The 20,568-nt window shown below is 37.9% G+C and overlaps 1 protein-coding gene across 1 annotated transcript in view; it reads right to left on the bottom strand.

Moving 5' to 3' along the window:
* LOC119736890 (SNF-related serine/threonine-protein kinase-like) overlaps positions 1 to 20,282 on the bottom strand; it is a 42,997-nt gene extending 22,715 nt beyond the window's left edge. The window contains exon 1 of the mRNA XM_038210907.1: positions 19,453 to 20,282. Within this exon, the coding sequence (XP_038066835.1) occupies positions 19,453 to 20,053 (601 nt within the window). The 5' untranslated portion in view covers positions 20,054 to 20,282. The remainder of the gene's footprint in view (positions 1 to 19,452) is intronic.
* Between the last annotated feature and the right edge of the window lie 286 nt (positions 20,283 to 20,568).

Here is a 20,568-nt window from a genome sequence, read left to right as displayed (position 1 = left end):
AGAAAATTTCTGACGACTGACTTTTTAAAGTTCACCCTTGTCAACTGCAAATTCGAAGAGAGGATTATGTTTTAGAATGCCAAGTCAGTTTTGACAAGTTGACAGAATTCAGACCGCATTTCCACTGTCCGCCAACCCTTCAAGTAACAAGATTAAATATCTCCGTGATGTACAACATGACAGGCTTTGGAACGATAAGGTAATAAATTATTGAGATTTAGAGGGGGTGGGGGGGGGGGGAGGGGGAGAGAGAGACCAGAAGATGTACAGCATGAGGGATGCGTATCTTGGGTCACGCTACACCAAGCAGAAAAACCTCTAGCTGCTTGTGGATGACGAGACATATCACCTGAAATAACACAGCATTAGGTATGCCGTTGCTTGAATTTGCTCTTCTAAATAATGAATATTGAGACGTTGAAGTTGATCATGAGAAAACAAGGTTTGTACAATTTTGCTGACAGAAGACACAACGCTAAGCTAATGACCAGTTTGCGATTGGTTAAAAAGGAAAATTGCCAGTTTTTTGTTACAGTGCAGCTGAAACAGATGCACATGTATGCGCAACATCAGATAATGCCGAGACTTATACAAAAAAGGAGTCATATTATATTTGTATTGAATACATAAAAGACAAAACTGTGAGGAGTGATGGTAACTTCCTGATTTGAATTAGCAACTAAAGTCATACAAAAATAATGAACGGTATTTTCATCAATACACAGCAGCTTCCTTGTAAAAAGCAGATTTCCTTATTTTAAATCCCCGCAGAACAAATAAAAATTTTGACATACATTTGTAAATTTATACTTCAGAAATCTGCCGAACTTGTCAATGAAACCAAGGATTGTATTTGAGGATCGACTTCATCTTGGGGGGAAAATGTAACTTGGTAAAATTGCTTTTGTCCGTACACGAAACGAAGACGCCTTCGGAAGACGGAACAAATTCAACAATACATCTTTGAGAAACGAACGGTAACTTGAATAAGCGCCGTGCAAATGATGCCAAGCATACAGGGCGTGTGGAGCATCAACTACACGTATGTACGCACATTATGTGTGGCTCTACTACACTGTAGTAGAAACTCATTACTCACACTGCGTCTTGCCTTGGGGTAGTCGGCGAAATACATTAGTACATTCGCAGGTCTACAAGGCACTGCAGAATATACACACATCCATTACATGATTGTAAAGCACATGTGCATGTACACGCATCATGTGCATGCATGCATGAACCTTGAATATCCATACAGACAATAATGCTTCTAGATTCAGTAGCCTCTGAATACATTGTAAAGTCTTTGTTACGTTAAGTCGCATTTTTATAATACCAGAGCCCTTCAGTATAAAAGCTCTTTAAAAATTTGATTGTCAGAATTGATTGGGGATAAAAGTACATAATTCCGACATCAAGCAAAAAGGTTGCTGCGCAGCACTGATCAATTGTATGGAGTATGCTATTGATAAAACAGTGCTCACTAATGAAAAAGTGGAGCCAAATTTTTCGGACGGTCTGTTCTTTTTCAGCGCTGGGTAGCAACCCAGCCCAGAAGAACATTCATGTACTTCCTACATGTACATTATGTTCCTGTGTCCATGTATGTACCTGCGCCAAAAAAACCTACATAAAGGTCGGTATTGTAAGTCGCTTGTACAATGTATATATGATGAGAATTGCTGTGATCATAAAAAAAATGTGTGTATACACATCCAAGTAATTATTGTGTGTTTGAATAGAAACATGCGCATTTTAAAAAAAAAAAAATTATATTGCCTTACATGAACATGTACAAGCCATGGCAATGCACACAAAAGTGGGTACCTTAATAAACGGTTTTAGATTAACAACGAATTGTAGTCAATTTCGACCTCAAGAAAGACCCTTAATCCGAATAATCAACAACAATCTCAAAAATAACAAACAACTGTAAATAATACATGGATCCCCCCCCCCCCGAAAAAAAAAAAATTAGTGCCTTTTTTCCTTACTAACTGGCCAATCCGAAGGGAGTATGAGTGCAGGGTTGCAGAATTACGTATTCTGAGGTTTTGTGTGTGGGTGGATACAATTGTGCAGTTGTGCCTTCACATCGAAATGTGAAAGGTTGCTGCTTCAGAGTAATTCCACCCACTACAAAAACTAAATAAAGGAAAAGAGCTTTGTACGGCTAATTTCGACTTGAAGATTCCTCGGCTGTAAAAAAGAAAAAAAAAGAAAAAACATCCACTTGTCCATGTACATGATGCTTGCACAATTTTACAGTCTGCGAGAATTCTTTAGAGCATGTTTTGGCCAAATTTCCTTATAAATGTGTCTTTTGTGGCTTTTTTTTCTAAAGCATCCATGTAAGCTCTAAAAAAGTGTTTTGTCAAGATTTTAAAAAAGAAAGAAAGTCAAAATCCCTATCATAAATACATCTCTAATGGCATTTTCTGACTTCTTTTTTAACCCTTACTCTCTGAGGGTAGTTTACTGCATGTCAGTTGGTTATGCCAATGCCCTCCAGCTGCAGTTTATTGGCAGATAGTTTGTCTTAACAGTGAAGGCTCCAATTGGCAGGAGTTGGAGGCCCTGGAGGGTGCCTGATACTGACCAGCTGGGGGCACTCACTTTGTTATCAGAGGACTCTCATTGTTCTCTGTGGCATGTATTGGAGTGCCTGTCCAGTTACCCTTGAAATGACATGGCAGATATTGGAGGGCCGTGCAAAAAACATAGGAGATTTTCTTGAGGCACATATTGGCATGCGTTGGAGGGTCTAGTAGGGTAAGGGTTAATGACATCTAAGGATGTGCTTGTTACACTAACCCTCCTGCTTCAAATTTGTGAAGAGGGTGGTTTATCTAGGATTCTGCAGGATTGAGGAAGGTAGAGCTTGGCAACCCAGTACTGTTACTTTACATTTAGACTGCGCCATTGAAGGATTTTGAAGGATTTAAAGGATGGCTCCTAATGAAAATGCAAAGGGGATTTCAGTTTTAATACATCACATATTAGAAGTTTGCATGACGTTCATTTGTACATGTCCATACACACATCCACTAATTATAAACGGACAAAAATAGGTTTTCTTTTTCCCAGAATTTTGTACTCCCGGTCTCTCAGAATAAATCTTCACATCCGCTGTATGCTGAAGTATGGTCTGTTCTTTCGCCAGACTTAAATCTCAACTTGGCTGAATCATGTCCTCGGAGAAAAAAAACCTGAGGCTAATAGGTGTTGCACTTTGTATCCAAAAAAAAGAAAGAAAAGTACATGGATTATATTACAAAAAAAAAATTTCAAATTGGTTCACAGAAAAATCCAATGCCACTCTCAGAGGAACGAGATTTTGATACATTTATTCAATATATATTTCATTGATTGGGTCTTCGTTGGAAGGCTTTTGACTTTTTGGATTTGAATTTTTTGGCATTCACCTAGTGGAAATTTTACGGTTGACCAAGATTTGGAATGAGCTTAGAATGAATCTGCAATCGTCTTACATTTGAGGTACATGTACAGGAGCTTTTAAATTGAAATAAAAGATTGTAACAGACATATGAAGAATAAGAGAAAACAAGGTGCAAATGGTGTCTTTTTAATTTTGGAATCATGATTTTTTTGGAGGGGGGTGGCTCTCTTTTCTTTGAGGTCTCAATTTACTTCATCCAAACCCTAATCCTTTTATTTCCAGTTTTACTCTAATAAACCAATTAGCACTTGCATAACATTGACTTTCTCCCCCGACAAATCTATACAGGGCGAGTAAAAAACAACGAAACCCAAATGTATTTTTTAGTGAAGTTCTGCATGTAGCACTTTCACAATCTAGGATATGAAAGCCCAATTCATAAGCTTTCTTTTAGTACAAGAATCATTCAAATCATTCAGGTAATTTTCAAGTTACTGAATTTTAAACACAACCAACGTTTTAAAGTTCTGTCCATGGATCATACATGTAGAGAGGTAAGTGGCAATACGAAAACAAATCACTGTCACATAGGGATGTGTGTGAATGTTTTCCTTTTGCTAAAAGTTTTAAACAATGCACACATTTTTGTGATCCGTGGACGAAACTTCAAAAATTTCATAAGGAAATAATTAAATATGTAAAGAAAAACTGACATATTTTGGCAGAGCTTCATAAATGCTCCGCTTTCAGCGGGAAGAGCACACTTTGTCATTTCATGCAGCTTGGATTCGTGGCAGCGACCTGCGTCGGTGGTTCTGGAACAAACAACAAGTCAGTGGCTTGTTTTTGAGCCAGATGAGGAGATCCTTTACCAAGCCCTGCCTAGGGGGACAAAAAGCTCCAGTCTGTGCTTGTCCTGGCTGGATTTACCTACCCGGACATCTACAGCCCCCCCCCCCCCCCCCTCCTTCACAACAACGACAGAGCGCCTAGACGAATGACGTCAATCCTGGCCTTTTGTGAGCCATGGAAATGAATAAACGGGGGAAAAAAATTCTCCGGTAACAGTGACTCCCTACGATGCACACGATAAGAAATTAATCAATTTCAAATCTGGAAACAACATTGTTTCTTTTTTTAATTTTGCTCTGTGTCGCTCGTGAATTCTATTTTTAACTTTCCGGTTGTATGTTTTTTCACTCTGGTTGGTTTTTTTTTTAATAGGGTGGAGGTTCAGCGTCTGTAATGGGTATTAAACATAGGTTTGTGGTAAATATAGAAACGTTGGGGTGGGGGGGGGGGGATTGAGATAACTAGCGTGATGTGTTGGGAGGAGTGATAGTGTTCAGTTGCGGGATTGTGTTTAAGGGGTTGGCAAATAAACAGACCGCGCTGGCGTGATTGCCGTATAATGCATTCTGTTCGCGGCTTAAGGGTTCGGGCTATGCGTTGCGCCTATCGCTTGGATTGAATAACGGGAGATGGTAAATGCTTGGGAAATTAACTAGCGACTCGGGTTGCGCTGAGCGCGGTGTCAGGGAGGTGTTTGTGATGTGAAGGGCGCGTGTGTGAGTTGTAAAATGTGCAAAGGATGTGTTATGTGTGCGATGACGTGTATACGATTGTCGCACAGCATTAACTCATGAAACAAAGGTGTTGTCTGAGTTAATTCTATTGTATTGGTGCTTGGATCAATAATTTAATCATTTAGCGCAGTATAACCTTTTCATAGCGTACATGTCTATACATGTGATTATTAATTTCATACTGATATAATTTATGAATCATCCTTGCTCACAGATTAAGTAAAATGCTATTCACTTGCCATGTTTTTTGTTGATTTGTGTTTTTAGATAATTTGTAGCACATGCTAGAGGATTGTTGGTATTATTTATTTTTTGTAGTTATTTATTTTTTGCAGAATAGTAATGCATTAATTTGATTCACTAAAAAAACAAATTTAATTTTGAGCTGAGACAAGCATGTATACTTGAATTCCATAAAATAAAAAAACATGAAATTGATTGTAGTTGTTTAGGGTAATAATATAATCATCAGATTTTCAATTTGTATAGTTAATCTTTCCGTGAGTAAAAACATTTTCTGGAGGTCTCATTTTTCAATTTTTTTTGTAATAATTCTTTTCTTTAATCTCCAATCTAATATGTCACGTATTTTTTGTATAAATTTCCTCATAATAATTTGAATCACTTATATGTACATTCGTGAGGGAAAAATGTTGGCACCGAACTGAAAATGATTGTATTGAAATTATAATAACAGCACTGAGCAGTATTATTTTACTACAGAAACATTTGTGATTATCAAAGTATCGCAATCATAATGCACAATGTAATTGATGATAGGCATGCATAGAACCACCACATGTGGAGAATAAGACACTTGAAATACATCCAACACATTTCCGTCAATATTGAAAATTTTCATAAGGGATCCATTTCCAGAGAACGTCATCGTGGGAAGGATGTCAATTCACATGAATGACACAGCATAGGGTCGTCTTTTTTTCTTTCTTTCTTTTTATGCGTCTTCAGAGCAACGATGAAAGGCAGCTTGACATTTAAGATGGCAGGTCGGGGCATGAGCGCAATGCAACCGACATTCTTACATACTGTTCACGGAAAAGAGGCTGCATATTTATTGCATGTGTACATAGTTCATTGTCACGCCTGCATGTGTGCAAAGACTTCAAGTTAAAAAAAAATTGAAATGAGGACATCACATGTAATGACTCTTCATGTCACGATTTCGTCAACATTTTGTACATGATGCAAGAAGACACACGTCTGTTGAGAATATTTGTTCCAGTCTTTTGATTGATAAAACAAATCTTGCACGTAGGCACATTTGCAATTTGTGCTCTGCCAATCGCGTGTCTCCGTTTTGGCATTTTCCATTTTTTTTTTTTTTTTTTAAAGTGTACAGTGCCACATGTGCATGTAGTTGCCCGTGATTTACACGCATATATAACTTGAGAATGTTTTACGGAGAATTGCAGATTACTGAAAAATTGACGTCACTGTACATGCCACATGTGCATGTAGTTGCATGGATTTACGCGTATATATAACTTGAGAATGTTTTACGGAGAAATGCAGATCACTGAAAAATTGACGTCACTGTACATAGCCGGCTGGCTAACCTGCCTCAAGGTATGACGTACCCATGACATTCTATCTGAGACATTCGTCACGTATAGTACGCCTGGGCATGTGTATGTGTGGGAGTATTGCCAATGTTGGTTACAAGTCCTATTGAAGTTCGCACAGGTGAACATTGATCGGTTAATTTAGAATAGGCATTCTAACATCAGGGCCCAATTTCATAGCGCTGCTTAACAGCTGACTTTGTGCTTACCGAGCCTCCATCTATTTCATAGGGACCGTTAAGCAGTAAGCACAGCAAAAGCACGCTTAGCCCCTGAAGAAAACATTGCTTAAAGGGAATGTACATCATTGGCTTTTGCTGTAATTTTCAGATATGAACTATTTGAGGGGTTAGTATAATAGATCAAATATTGTTACACTGACATTTTTGAAGTTTTGTGTTCGAAAAGGTTGGAAAAACCAAGAAAAACAAAATTGTTCAAGTAGTCTGGTTCCCTGACTCCACAAAAGATAAAATGGATCAATTTATAGATGATGAAAAATTGTAAGGCAAGGGAACCAGTCTAGTTGGCCTGCACCCGTTCATGAACATGTAATCAATAGCAAACAAAATTTGGACTGAAAAAATGGTAAATTTGGAGCAGTAGTTGAAAAATAGTTAGGTTTTTCCAACACTGGTCGGCCGACCACCGTTGGAAATGTATACAAAAATACCATTTTCTTGAAAATGACTTCACACCAGGTGCCATAATTTTACAAGATGCTTGAGACTGTCATTTACCAACATCCTAGTAAGGTATTTCGTAAAAATTTGGTAATTTTATTTTTCGATGTTTGCAAATGTTGTATATTCCCTTTAAATCAGTGACGTAACAATAGAAATCTCCATGCGCGCGCAACCATTAGCATGAAATAGTGCTTTTAAAAGCAGCAGCATGATTTTCTGCTTACTGTTAAGCAGTGCCATTAAATTGGGCCCAGGTTGCATTCTATTGGTTCATCTATGGGCTCCGTGCACAAGTACCCCCTCAACAGTAAGAAAGGGACAGTTGGGAGGAACACTGGAGAGACTTTTGAACGCATTACAAAATTCTGAAATCAATTGACTCAGATTGGCTCTTCACTGGAAGCCTTTTCATGCATGTGGTCTACACAGTGGGCTGGATTTTAACCCATTCATTGGCATTACGCAGTAATCCTATATAATAGCACTGCCCAGTCAGTCAGAGTGATAGGCATAAAGAGGAGGCTGGCCCTCTGCGACCAGCAACAAAATAAACAAGACAACTTTGTGTTAAAAAACAAATGCCCCCTGCCTTAACTGTTTCCATGACATGACACACCCTTTTAACAAATGTTTAACATCAACTTACTGCAGGGGTCACATGGAACATTCATTTACATTATTTCTTTTGCTTTTAATAATGAGAACCTTGACATTTTGCCTATGGGGTGCAAAAGGGACTGGAAATCTTACTAACAAACAACCCACGTAGCTGCACATGTACATGCAAGTCTCAAGTTGATATGCCATGTTTTTCTTGAGTTACATGCAGAGAAAACTAAGGCCTAAGGGGTCCAAAAAGTGACAGGATTCTGGAAGATCCCTGGACTAACCAAAAATACCAAGTTTTGAGTTGATACCAGTATGACAAGTCTTGTTTATGTTAGGGTGGAAAATTATTTTAACCATAATGAAGTTGGTATATTGTCTTAAGGGGTCCAAACTCATTCAGTTTTTTTTTAAGGTTCCACTAGCAAGCTACCGTACCTACATGTATAAAGGTTCGTGACATACTATGTACAATACATAAAGTCCAACATGAATTATCACTGTGAAACCAAAAGTATGATGCACGCACACACGCACAGTCAAGCCTACATGTACCTTATATTTAACTACTGTGGACATTCCTTTGTTTTTGTGTACTTATTAAAAAACGGAGGAAAAAAATCCTTTTACTAGCACTGTGAAGACTTTTTCAACCCATTTTTTTTATCATGATTTCCTTGAGTGTTCCTCTTCATTTTGCGACGGATAACCTACCCAAAAATGCCTCTAAACCTGTTTTCTAGAAATGGGGAAACACTGTGTGGACTTGCCCAAGTCCACACAACGTCTCCTCTACCCAGAGAGGGGAAAACCTTATGTAGACCTGGCTTATGTCCACAGAAGGTTCACACAACCTGCATCGTGGGGAGATGGCAAGGTCGGCACACACACACACACACCCACTCAGTAGTTTTTTGCTATACGTTACATACCTACATGTACATGTAGTGTGGACATTCTATTGCTTTCGTGTAGTTAATAAAAAAACAGTGAAAAAACTCATTTTTCTCAAACTGTGAAAACTCTTTTCAACCCATTTTTTTTCCTATGATCCCCTTTAGTGTTTCTCTTCATTTTGCCACGGATAAACCTAACCCCAAAATGCCTCTAAACCTGTTTTCCAGAAATGGAGAAACACTGTGTGGACTTGCCCAAGTCCACACAACGTCTCCTCTACCTGGTTTATGTGGACCTCTTTTGTTCGAAAGTCCACACAGTGAATGTAATGCCTACCCAGACAATGCGGAAACAGACATTGTATGTACATGTACATGGAGCTAGGTAAAGGATTCAGCAAAATCTGTTCTGGCAACGACACAAACACCCTTGAAACTAAATCAATAACTACAAAAAAATAATCCTCTGAGTGGAAATAAAGAATGCTCAGCCTTCAAGCGTAGGAGGAATAAATCTGGGGAAATACAAGTAATGCCAAATAAACCAACGCAAATCGAGTAACAACTGACAAACTTAATCCACACAGCGCACCAAAAGGGATTTCAGCAGTTCATGAATGGACGATTACTCAAATTGCAACACATGACGTGCAAGCATGTGTATTAAATGTCTACATGAACGACGTGACAGTTTCACAAAATGTACAATGGCCAAAGTCTACCGAGAATTCTCAATCGGTAATTCGGTATTTTGGGCCACCTGCGAGCTACTTTTGGATTTAATGACTTTTGTCCCGGGTCAGAGTATGGAGTGCGACTGAACTGCGTGCACGCTTTGTGCCGACTCACCTGGACGGCAAAAATTTGTGTACACAATGTGCTAAACTTAGACGCTGAGATAGCATGAATTGGCTATGGGAATCTATGGTGAGCAAACACGTACTTTAACAAGTACACATGTGTACATTGCTTTGGGGGTTTGTATTTTATTTTTTTAAAGCAACTATTGTTACACTGACCTGTTTAAAGTTTTGTATTCATAGATGCTAGAAACACCAAGAAAAAAAAAATAGTTCGTGTAGTTTGGTTTCCTGACTCTACTTCAGACGAAATGGAGTAATTTACCTGTGTAGACAGGGAATTGCCAGGTCAGGGAACCAGGCTAGCTGGTTGCACCCATTCATGGATGTCTAACCGACGGCAAACAAAATGTGGACTAACTATACATTTAGTAAATTGGGGGCAGTTTAAAAAAAAAAAAATTTCCACTGATGATTGGCCGACCATCGTCGGATTTGATACAAAAACTCCACTTTTTCTTGAAAATGAGAGCACACCAGGTGCCATGATTTCACAGGATGCTTGAGACTATTATTCACTTACAGTCAAGAACATGTACATGTAAGGTATTTCGTAATATGGTAGTTGCATATTACCTTCAACTTGCTTTGCAAGTCCTGATGCCACATATTTAAAGGATACAGAATTAAGCAACTTGACCGACCTTGCCCTACAGTTGAGTATGAGTTTGGGTATTTCCAAACATTGCCAATTTACCGGTAGATGACAAAGTTAGGAAAATAATTACTTCCTGCTTAGGAAATCTCATCAGAAACGGCGTCTGAAACACTTGGCACTGTGCCAACCGTTAACATGGGGAACTGTACTTTGAAAGGTTTTAGCGCTACATGAAGGAATGCAAGTACACAACGTACATGTACCATGTATGTAAACCATTATTCTGTTGTTACTAATATTTGCCATTCAGAATGACAACGTTCAAGTTCACAATGTTTAAATATGGGGCATCTAGAATGAGACAGTGGGTGACGGGAAAAAACAGCCCCAATGTGTCTTTCTAATGTTTTCCAGTATTTCCCACAAGTCGACTTTTTTGTGCTAATCCATATTTCAAGTGATACAAATATAGTGTACAATACAGCAGTCCGCTTATGTTCTTCTGTTGTACCGGTACATACATCTCCCCCCTCAAAAAGAAACAGATACATACACATGATTTAACATCTGAAAAAAATTATTATAAACAAAACCACCATGGATTTAAAGTTAAAGGGAATATACAACATTTGCAAACATCGAAAAATAAAACTACCAAGTTTTTACGAAATACCTTGCTAGGATGTTGGTAAATGACAGTCTAAAGCATCCTGTAAAATTATGGCACCTGGTGTGAAGTCATTTTCAAGAAAATGGTATTTTTGTATACATTTCCAACAGTGGTCGGCCAACCACCGTTGGAAAAACCTAACTATTTAGCAACTACTGCTCAAAATTTACCATTTCTTCAGTCCAAATTTTGTTTGCTTATTGGTTACATGTTCATGAACGGGTGCAAGTCAGCTAAACTGGTTCCCTTACCTTACAATTTTCTGGCATCTATAAATGGATCCATTTTATCTTTAGTGGAGTCAGGGAACCAGACTACTTGAACATTTTTGTTTTTCTTGGTTTTTTAAGCATTTTCGAACACAAAACTTCAAACATGTCAGTGTAACAATATGTTATCTATTAAACTAACCCCTAAAATAGTTCATTTCTGAAAATTACAGCAAAAGCCAATGATGTACATTCCCTTTAACTGTTAACCATGTACATGTACTCCTTAAACCAGTATAATCCAACCCCCCCCCCCCCCCAATTATTTTACCCTGACCCCATTACCTCTTCAAGCGATATCAGTCAACTATCAGTAATCGGGCATGCCGAGATTATTTACAGGCACTAACTACACAATGTACTTGACAGAGACCACTCGAAAAAATACATCACTACGGTGTCATCTGTGCCAAAGTCCTGGACGCCAGATTTTTTTTCTTCTTCTTCTTCCTCAGGTTTTCTTTGTAATGCCTGCATCGAGAAACGAGTCCATATTTCATCATTTCCGCTGTTTTTACATTGGCTTTTCACTGAGCTGAAATAGGGTTCCATCCCATCACATCATGCGTTTGTCACAAAAACAAACGTTAGCCTAAACCTCTAGTTTTCTTCTTCTTCTTCTTCTTCTTTTTTCCCCCTCTTTTCTTGAAGAAGCAAAAGGCATCTTGAACATGGCGTGTAGGAATCTCAAACCTCCGAGGATCCATCAGTCTGCAAGACCGTTTTTACGAGGCCACATTCCAATAGGATGTAAAAATAGTCCCGGCTTTTGCTTTATTTTTAGCGCAAGTGTAAGCATCTGTAACAGGTGCTTGGTGTATTCACATCTCATCTGATCGTTATCTTTTTTTAACCAGCTTCCCGGAAATGAATCGAAATTTCGTTCATAATACAAATGTAGAGTGTGAATGATGCACATAGTCCATACGTGCAATTGTTTTACATAGAAATGTGCAGTTACTAGTACCCTGGTGTGTCAGAAAATTATTGTAGAAAGTATTAGTACGGATACTATACATCTGTACGTAGTTCTGTACCTTAAAAAAAACAAATTCCCATGGATGATGGACAGTATCCCTGACATTTTCTGGTTTATAAAATCCCCTAATCTCTGTAAAATTTGTACCATAGATTCTGGCTGAAAACTTTATATCAACACTGAAACTACGGTATATTGTGACACTGCAAATGGAAACTGTAGCAAGCATGGATGTATACATGTGTACATTAACATGTGTGTACATGTACATGTACCTTAAAATATCAAGCATTTTCGGACAAATTTTCAATTAAGTCAAATAATAAGGACAACCCATCACAAAAGTTTACACATTTGAAGCCTACACACAATTTTATTTGGCATTTTACAATTATCCTACCGTATCAATTAGGCCTATTTCATTACTTGAAAAAGTGTCTTTTAATTGCATGGAAAACCAGTTGACCTACATTTGCAAACATCAAAAAACAAAACTACCAAATTATTATGAAATACCTTACTGGACTATAATGAATGACAGTCTTAAGCATCCTGTAAAATACTGCCCCCAATTTACCATATTTAGTTAGTCCGACTTTTGTTTGCAATCCAGTATGAGTGGGTACAAGCCAGCTAGACTGGTTCCCTGACCTTACAATGCCCTGATGTCTATAAATTCCTCCATTTCATCTTCACCAGACTACAGGAACATGATTTTTTTTCTTGGTTTTTCCTGCATCTACGAACGCAAAACTTCAAACAAGTCAGTCTAACAATATTTGTATTAATCACTGTTATCCAATTAGTTTGGAGAGCCCCTCGACAGAAACTTGTTTCTTTTGGGTAATCCTGCGGGAGCTTTTGGGTGTTGTTTTCCGTTATGTTTTCTGTTATGTTTACTACTAAGTGTTATTTTGTACATGTAATTGTTTTGTCTGTAGTTCACTGTTTGTAATATCCCGGAAAATGAAATAAATAAATAAATAAATAAATTTGCTATAAAATACTAACCCCCCAAATCCATCCATTTCTGAAACTTACAGTAATTTAAGCAAATGTTGTATGGTACATGTACATTCCCTTTAATCTTATCAACAATACTGAGGGACACAATACTTCCCGTTTTTCTAGGAAATTTTATATGCCTATCAAAGAAGGGGAACAAAAAATGCGTAGTTCACTTTGGCAGCGTGACCTCTGACCTGAGGAAATCTCATAATTCTCGATGGAACGATGGATCATGGAAGTACGGACGGACGCGTGCTGCACCTATAATGCCACGGGCTCTGAAGCAGCTAGCGATGGCTAAGCAGTGACACAGCATAAAGAATGTGCTGTGTGCATGATACGAGTATAATATATGCACCGGTATGTGAGTCAATGTGAATTGTAATATCGTGGGCACGAAAATGTTTGAATGTTACGGTGCCTATTTTTTCCAGAAATGGATCTTGTAAATTACAGGAATGTTTGTTCGACAACAACCGGGTTTCATAAACTGGTTTCTCTCTCTCTTATATTTTTTGAGATGTTTAAATCGTAAAATAGCTTCAGACCACATTTTCCAGAAATAAATCTTATAAATTGAAGACTGAGTATGAATATTCAGTGTCACATTTTAACTGTGTTTTCACATGTTTTGGTTTAATATCCCAGACTACACGTGTACGAATGTGAAAAAAAATAAATAGAAATGGATCTTTTTTAAATTACAAAAATCTGAGCATTTAGTGCTAAGGCCAAAAAAAAATAATATTCGGTTTCTGGTCAGACCAAAGTTCCGGAATTGACGCGGCCACGCGGCTTTTTTTCTTTTTTTTCTTCAAGCTTGGATTGTACAGACAAGATGGGGTACTATTTTGTTTTTTTGGTGTCCTCATGTACATTGGTGTCCTCCATAATTTGCCTTGGTGCTTTCGATCATTTGCCTTGGTGCAATTTCCCATTCCTTGGTGCTCTTTGGTAAAAAAGAATTGAGGAGGTGCGGAAATAGAGGGCGCTGTTGGAGCTACCGCGGAACATTTTGGGGAAAAAAAGATCGACGCGCACGATTAAAATCGACGCGCGCGCTGACCAGAGACCGACTTTTTTGGGGGGGGGCCTAAACTACATGTTTTACAAAAAAGTGGGGTTCACTGTTTTTCACTAACTTTTAGTTTATAACTGCCCCATTTCTATGAAATACATATCTTGGACTTTCACCAGACTTCGTGATATGAATAAGACTTCTTTTTTCTTGTCGAGATTTGAGTTTCATGCATTTTAATTATGGAACTTGTTGTATTATAAAACTGCATCCCCCCCCACCCAAAAAAATATGTTCTGAATCTGTTGGGAATATTATTACTTTCTCTAATTATATGGTTCAATTCTATACATACATGTACATGCACCCATTTTCAAATAATCCTTGAAATATTCACAATTTTTTCAGCTGAAAGATATTTTTAATTTCATATTTTTCAAAATATAATTTTTGGTTTGAGCACAACTGAATAAACAATGACATGTACATGGTTTACTTTTTAACTACATGTAAAACACACTTTAAGACGAAAATGAATTATCATTAATAAGGGAATAAATGTGTGCTCCGGAGGTTTTTATCACTCGTTTAATACCGCTTAGAGTCTGGGTGCTGATAATTACCCGAGCCGGAGGCGAGGGTAATTATCAGCACCCAGACTCTAAGCGGTATTAAACGAGTGATAAATACCAACCGAGCACATATTTATTCCCATTCATAAATACCTTATCCGTAAAAAAATTTCAAATAATTCGTTCAAAAAATCCCGATTTTGTTCACAAGTTCACTTCATGCTTTTTGAAACATCCCTCTAGCAAAATAATGGAGTGTTCAGCTGGCGAGTAAGATGTAAACAACCCTTTTATGGAGATTGACGCGCGCGTAACATGTTCTGCGCGATGTCACGCAGAACGCACCTGGGGCGTTGCGTTTTGAATTTAGAACTATAAAATTCTGACTCGCTTGTAGTATTGCGCATGCCTACGTGAGTATTGTGAACGTTCAACCAATGAAACGGTAAGAGGCACTGGATTTTTAGGAGTCCACATTTTATTGTGACACTGGAAAAGTGTTTAAGACCAGCTAGCCATGTCTTTATCATCCGTTTAATACCGGCCACGTGACGGGCTCTCGACCAATAGGAATAGCTAAACTGTCTGAGGTATTTATGAATTAAGGATACTGCATGTAGCAATATGGCATATGTACATAACGTGTATCTTTAACATTTTTTTCATTCACATTTTTCTTGTTGCAAATGCCGTGAGAAATCAGGCCAGAATTATCGCATTGGTACGTGTAGTTGCCATGGCAATACCCTACATCGTTAGGGGCTTCTCCAGATTTCCGACCAATTAATTTCATCCATGCATACACTACACTCTTCATGTAGGACCCTAAGGCGAAAAAAAGAAGTATTTTATTTGTCTACACACTGCAATCCTTCATTACTTTCGGAGTGTGTTTTGATTTGAATTGACAATTTTGTATGCCATAAAAATGAAGCAAAAAAAGTAAACAGTGTAGATTTTTAATGGAACACGAAGTAAAAGGCAAGGACTAATCATAATCTGACTGAAATCTCCAAACCCTACATTTCAAAGGAATATCGAGACGATTGGGGGGTTCGTCGTACAGCCCAACTGCGGTCAACTAAGTAAGGCCTGGTAAAAAAACAATGTTTTTTTGTCCCCGCCTGCTTGTTTTTCCTGCCCCTTCCTTTTTAAATTTTTTTTATTCATACATTTGCAATATATTTTGCAAACATTTTGTCAATATGTAATACTGCCTTTTTTATTTACTTCCGACAAAATTGTGGCTAGCGGTATGAAGAAAAGGTTAGGGCTCCTTTAGACACAATTACATATCAGCCAAAGAGTCGAGAAAATGGAAAAATCCATCCGCAATAATGGAACATCCACCATCTTGGGGAAGAAAAAAAGGGGAAAACAGGGGGGGGGGGGGGAAACACCCACCTCCTTTATTTTTCCCAAAACCCGGATGAGAAACTGTTTCATTTTTTTACTCAACCTAAATCTCAATGAAATGGAAGCATGTAAAATATTTCTAATTTCATGTTATGGTGATATGGTGGACAGAAAAGCATAATTCTACACACATATTCTGTGCTGTGCATATTATGGTGAATTTATAATTATATAATTAATGTGATATATAAAGTTAAAGAAAACTAAATACACATGCAAACAAACAATAACCATCCCCTTCCCCCAAAGAAAGAAAAAAATTAGGTCACTGCTTAAAAAGGTTTCTAACGCACTTATGTAATTTGTTTTTGCTCACTTTGTGAGGAATATTTTCCAGACAAAATCTAGAAAGCAAATAGCTCAAGGAACTGTTTCCCTGCGATCTTGATGATTATCGACTATTTTTGGCATCTCCTGAAAAAAGCAATCCTAAAACACCCGAGGAATGAAAACGAAGACACCAAAGGTTTCTCACACACTTATGTAATTTGTTTTGCTCACTTTTTTTTGTCAAGGAATACTTTTCAGACTAAATCAAGAAAGAAAAAAAAAACAGCTGAAAATAATGTTTCCCCTGCGATCTTGATCATTATCGGTTATTTTTGGCATCTCCTGAAAAAGCAATCCACAAGAAAAAAAAATTGAGAGAGAAAACACTTTCCAGATTTCAAATGAAGATACCGCAAGCGCGGATCCCAAAGGGAGTGCAGGACCTGCGTGTCGGCTTGGATTCGATGGGGTAGTTTATGACGTCAAACTGGTCCCCGGAGAGGCAGACATGACTCAGGTTAAATCGATACCGATGCTTGTGCCAGGCCTGTAGATTTAATCAGGCTGGTTCATTTCTTGATGCTTACTGTAGCCACATTTTGTTTTTGCTGCCGGTGCATGAGGATTTGTAGCTGAGGATTTGTAGCAAATATGTGACGCACTTCACATACAGAAAAATAATAAATAAACAACTCTTTACCAACATGACAGAAACGTCAGCAAAAAAATGACAAATCATCATCTGAAAAAAATAATTCAGATTTTACCACATGCAGGCATATTACAACTGGGAATTTAGAAAAAAAACGAGGAAACTCCAAACCACACAAGACTTTGTACAGTATTTTTCAATTTGTAATGGCATTCATGAGAAGTAAAAAAAAACCGAAGAAATCAGCGGATCTGAGGAAAAGTTGCATGCCTGCACATATGGAAAACATGAGGGCCTAGGAATTTACATTAATGTCTTTATTCAAAATGTTAAAGAGACTTTTGTCATTTTTTTCCCAACAGAATTTTGCAACAGTGCTTGGCATTTTTTTTTTAATAGAAGTTGAATAATTGACCTTTCTCTTTTATGGGAAGATCACTATAAATATAATCTGCAACTGTTGTATGACGTATGTACACTGTTGTATGACATCTGTCCTTTGTTGCTCTTCGGTCGAAAAAAAAAAGCGGAAAGAATGTTTATAATGGCTGATGCCACTTAGAATCCTGTACAAAGTCCATGGAGAGTCAAGAACAATTTCAAAGTATTAATTCTAACAAAATTGGAAATGTTTCTCAGTCCCAGATTCATGTCTTTTCAACTTAATTCTGCAATAATTTAACTGACCTTTACTGAGATTATATATGAAGGAAAAAGTGGTGTCAGGTTGCGACATTCGTTCCAAAAAAGCTTCAGTTGTAACAACAGAAGCTTGTTTGGAAAGAATGTTTCAAGTCAGTCTGAAGAAAAAAATTGCTTTTCTTCAACTTTTCTTATTTTTCCGTTGGGTTGAACATTATTCTCAAAATTGTTTTATGTCCATTAAAATTTGTTCAGCTTCATTGCAACAATCCTGTTAAGATCATAAATACAGGAAGTATATAGTTTAAATAAAATTCATGCCCAACGTAGGAGAAAATCTGCAATAAGAATAAAAATGACATTTACAAAAAAAAGTTCCACCGTACTTTGTGTTATCATGACCAATTTGGTACCCTGTCTTGACTTCTGTATTAAATCTTGCACTTTCGCATCCATACATTTCCTGTACTGCACTGTAATTCTCCGAAGAAGTTGATTAAATCCACTTTCAAGACGATACCTGTACATACACACTGTGACAAATTGAAAGTCATTTGATACATGATGTGCGCTGTATACATGTACATGTGTAACTAATAACATGCATTGCATTGAATTCGCCAAGTCAACCAGAACTCATTACTCTAAGTTGAGACTTGAGACACGATGCCGATTAAATTTCCAAATCGACAAAAGAAAAGCTCAACTCTTGCAGGGTTATTACTGAAACCAGACCTTCTTTCTCTTCCAAATTCAGGACACGGATTTGGTTCATGTCATGTAAACAATATGCCTTGGTGAGTTTATCTTTTGTGGGTTGAAGAATTGTTTTCCATGGAAACGTAAACTGCCTCTGACCCAGGGTCACCCAGGGTGGAAAAAGAGATGGGAAGGGGGGGGGGGGGTTGAATTGGCCAAAAGGAGAAGGGGTAACAGAATCCATTTAAAAAAAAAAAAAATTCTTCAAAAGCCACATTTATGTTTGTGTATATAACCAAATACAACTACACAAGATTTAAATAACTTTCCCAACGTACAAAGTTGACGAAAGTTAAGCCTGAGACCTCATGCAGAAAGACCTGAAAAAAAAGCACACCTGGCCGTCTAACAAAGTAATGAGATTTCCCAAACTCAAACACAAGAATAAAACCCAATCACTCAATACACCTTCATCAAACAGTGAATATCTGTTGGATTTTGGTGACTATTACTATGAACAAGAGACAGTGGCAGAACTTGAAGTTTTTAATATGCATAGAGCAAGGAACGTATTTGTATGAAACTTGGTAATAGAATTACATGTACAGTAGGACTAATTGGTCACGTTGGTAATGAGATGCGTTATTCCTGAAACAAAAAATCCATTTCCATTAAACGTTTGCAATCCACATTTCTGTAGAAAAAAAGCTCTCCACTAAAATATTATTGAACTTTATACATGTTATAGTTTTAAGAAAGATTGCATTTTTTTTAAAGTAGTTTTTGCTATGTAAACTTTCTAAAATGACAAGAAATATGTCAGTTTTACACAATCAAACTTGCTTCCCTTTCTTGTGTGAGAAAAACATATTTCTCCTTAGCTAAACATCATTCACAATCAGATAATCTAACATTAATGAAGGCATTGACCTTCTCACAAGTACAATCGCTGTGTTATTATTATAAATGAAACTTGTCTTGAAATCTTGCAATTATTAAAAATTGATGTCTTTAGTTTTATTAAAAAAACACTCATACTCACCAACTGCAGGAGCATCATAGGAATCTCCGAGAAGGATCTCTGGTGCCGAATACGCTAAGCTTCCACATGACGTCTCCAGCTTCTCACCGGGCATGTACAGATTACTAAAACCAAAATCCGTCAACTTTACAACGCCCTGTTTCTTGAAAAATATGACGTTCTCTGGCTTCAAGTCGCGGTGAACAACATGCAACTTGTGGCAGTAAGAGATTGCACTGACTATCTGAGAGAAGTAATTACGTGCTAGGTCCTGACTTAGGCCATTTTCATGCTGCATTATGTAATCATACATGTCCCCTCCATCCCCAAGTTCAAGAATGAGATAGAGTTTTGTTTGGGTATCAATGACTTCGTAGAGGCGCACCACGTTCGGATGTTGGACTAATTTCATGCACCGGACCTCCTGGAAGAGATGGGCCCGGGAGACGTCATCCAGTTTGTTCTTATCGATGACTTTGACGGCGACTTTTTGGCCGGTGAAGACATGCCGGGCCAGTTTAACGATGGCGAAGTGACCCCGTCCCAGCGTCTCTTCCAGATCGTACATGCCGGCGATTTTCCCATCGTAACCGGACTTGTACGCCGCCGCTGCTCCGCTCATGGTGGAAGCCGTAAAATTGGGAGTCTGCTGTTCCAGAAGATTACATCGTTAGAAGGGTCCGATGATGTAAGATTTGGGCGAATTTGTTGACAAGAAGCTTACCGGTTCCTTCAGTTTTCACCCGACTTGACAAACGAAATTCTCGTTACATCGCACCTGCATAATGTCATGTACATGTTTATTACGTCCAACTGCGCAGCAACATTGAGCATGTCAAGTGCCGGCCTACCGAACCCATTTAGGAAACCCCAGCTGATTGGACAGTAACATCCCGTATTAAACCAAGGGAATTACGGAGGAGCACCAATCAATGACAGGCTTTTGTCTCTTAAATAGCAGTTAGTTAAGAGCGCTAAGAAGGTTGTCGATGAGGGCACTGTTTACATTTAGGATTAAATTCCAGGGATATTCAGAGTAAAAATAGATTCTTCGAATCTGCTGCAATATATAGGGAAATATAACTATTCCATTTTTGAAAGAGGCAAGAGTTGGTAGTCGAGGAGAGGGAATTAGCA

The sequence above is a fragment of the Patiria miniata genome, unplaced genomic scaffold (genome assembly GCF_015706575.1).
Source record: "Patiria miniata isolate m_02_andy unplaced genomic scaffold, ASM1570657v1 HiC_scaffold_3, whole genome shotgun sequence".
NCBI lineage: Eukaryota > Metazoa > Echinodermata > Asteroidea > Valvatida > Asterinidae > Patiria > Patiria miniata.
Note: the sequence above shows the minus strand (reverse complement) of the source record. Positions and strands in the feature narration are given on the sequence as shown.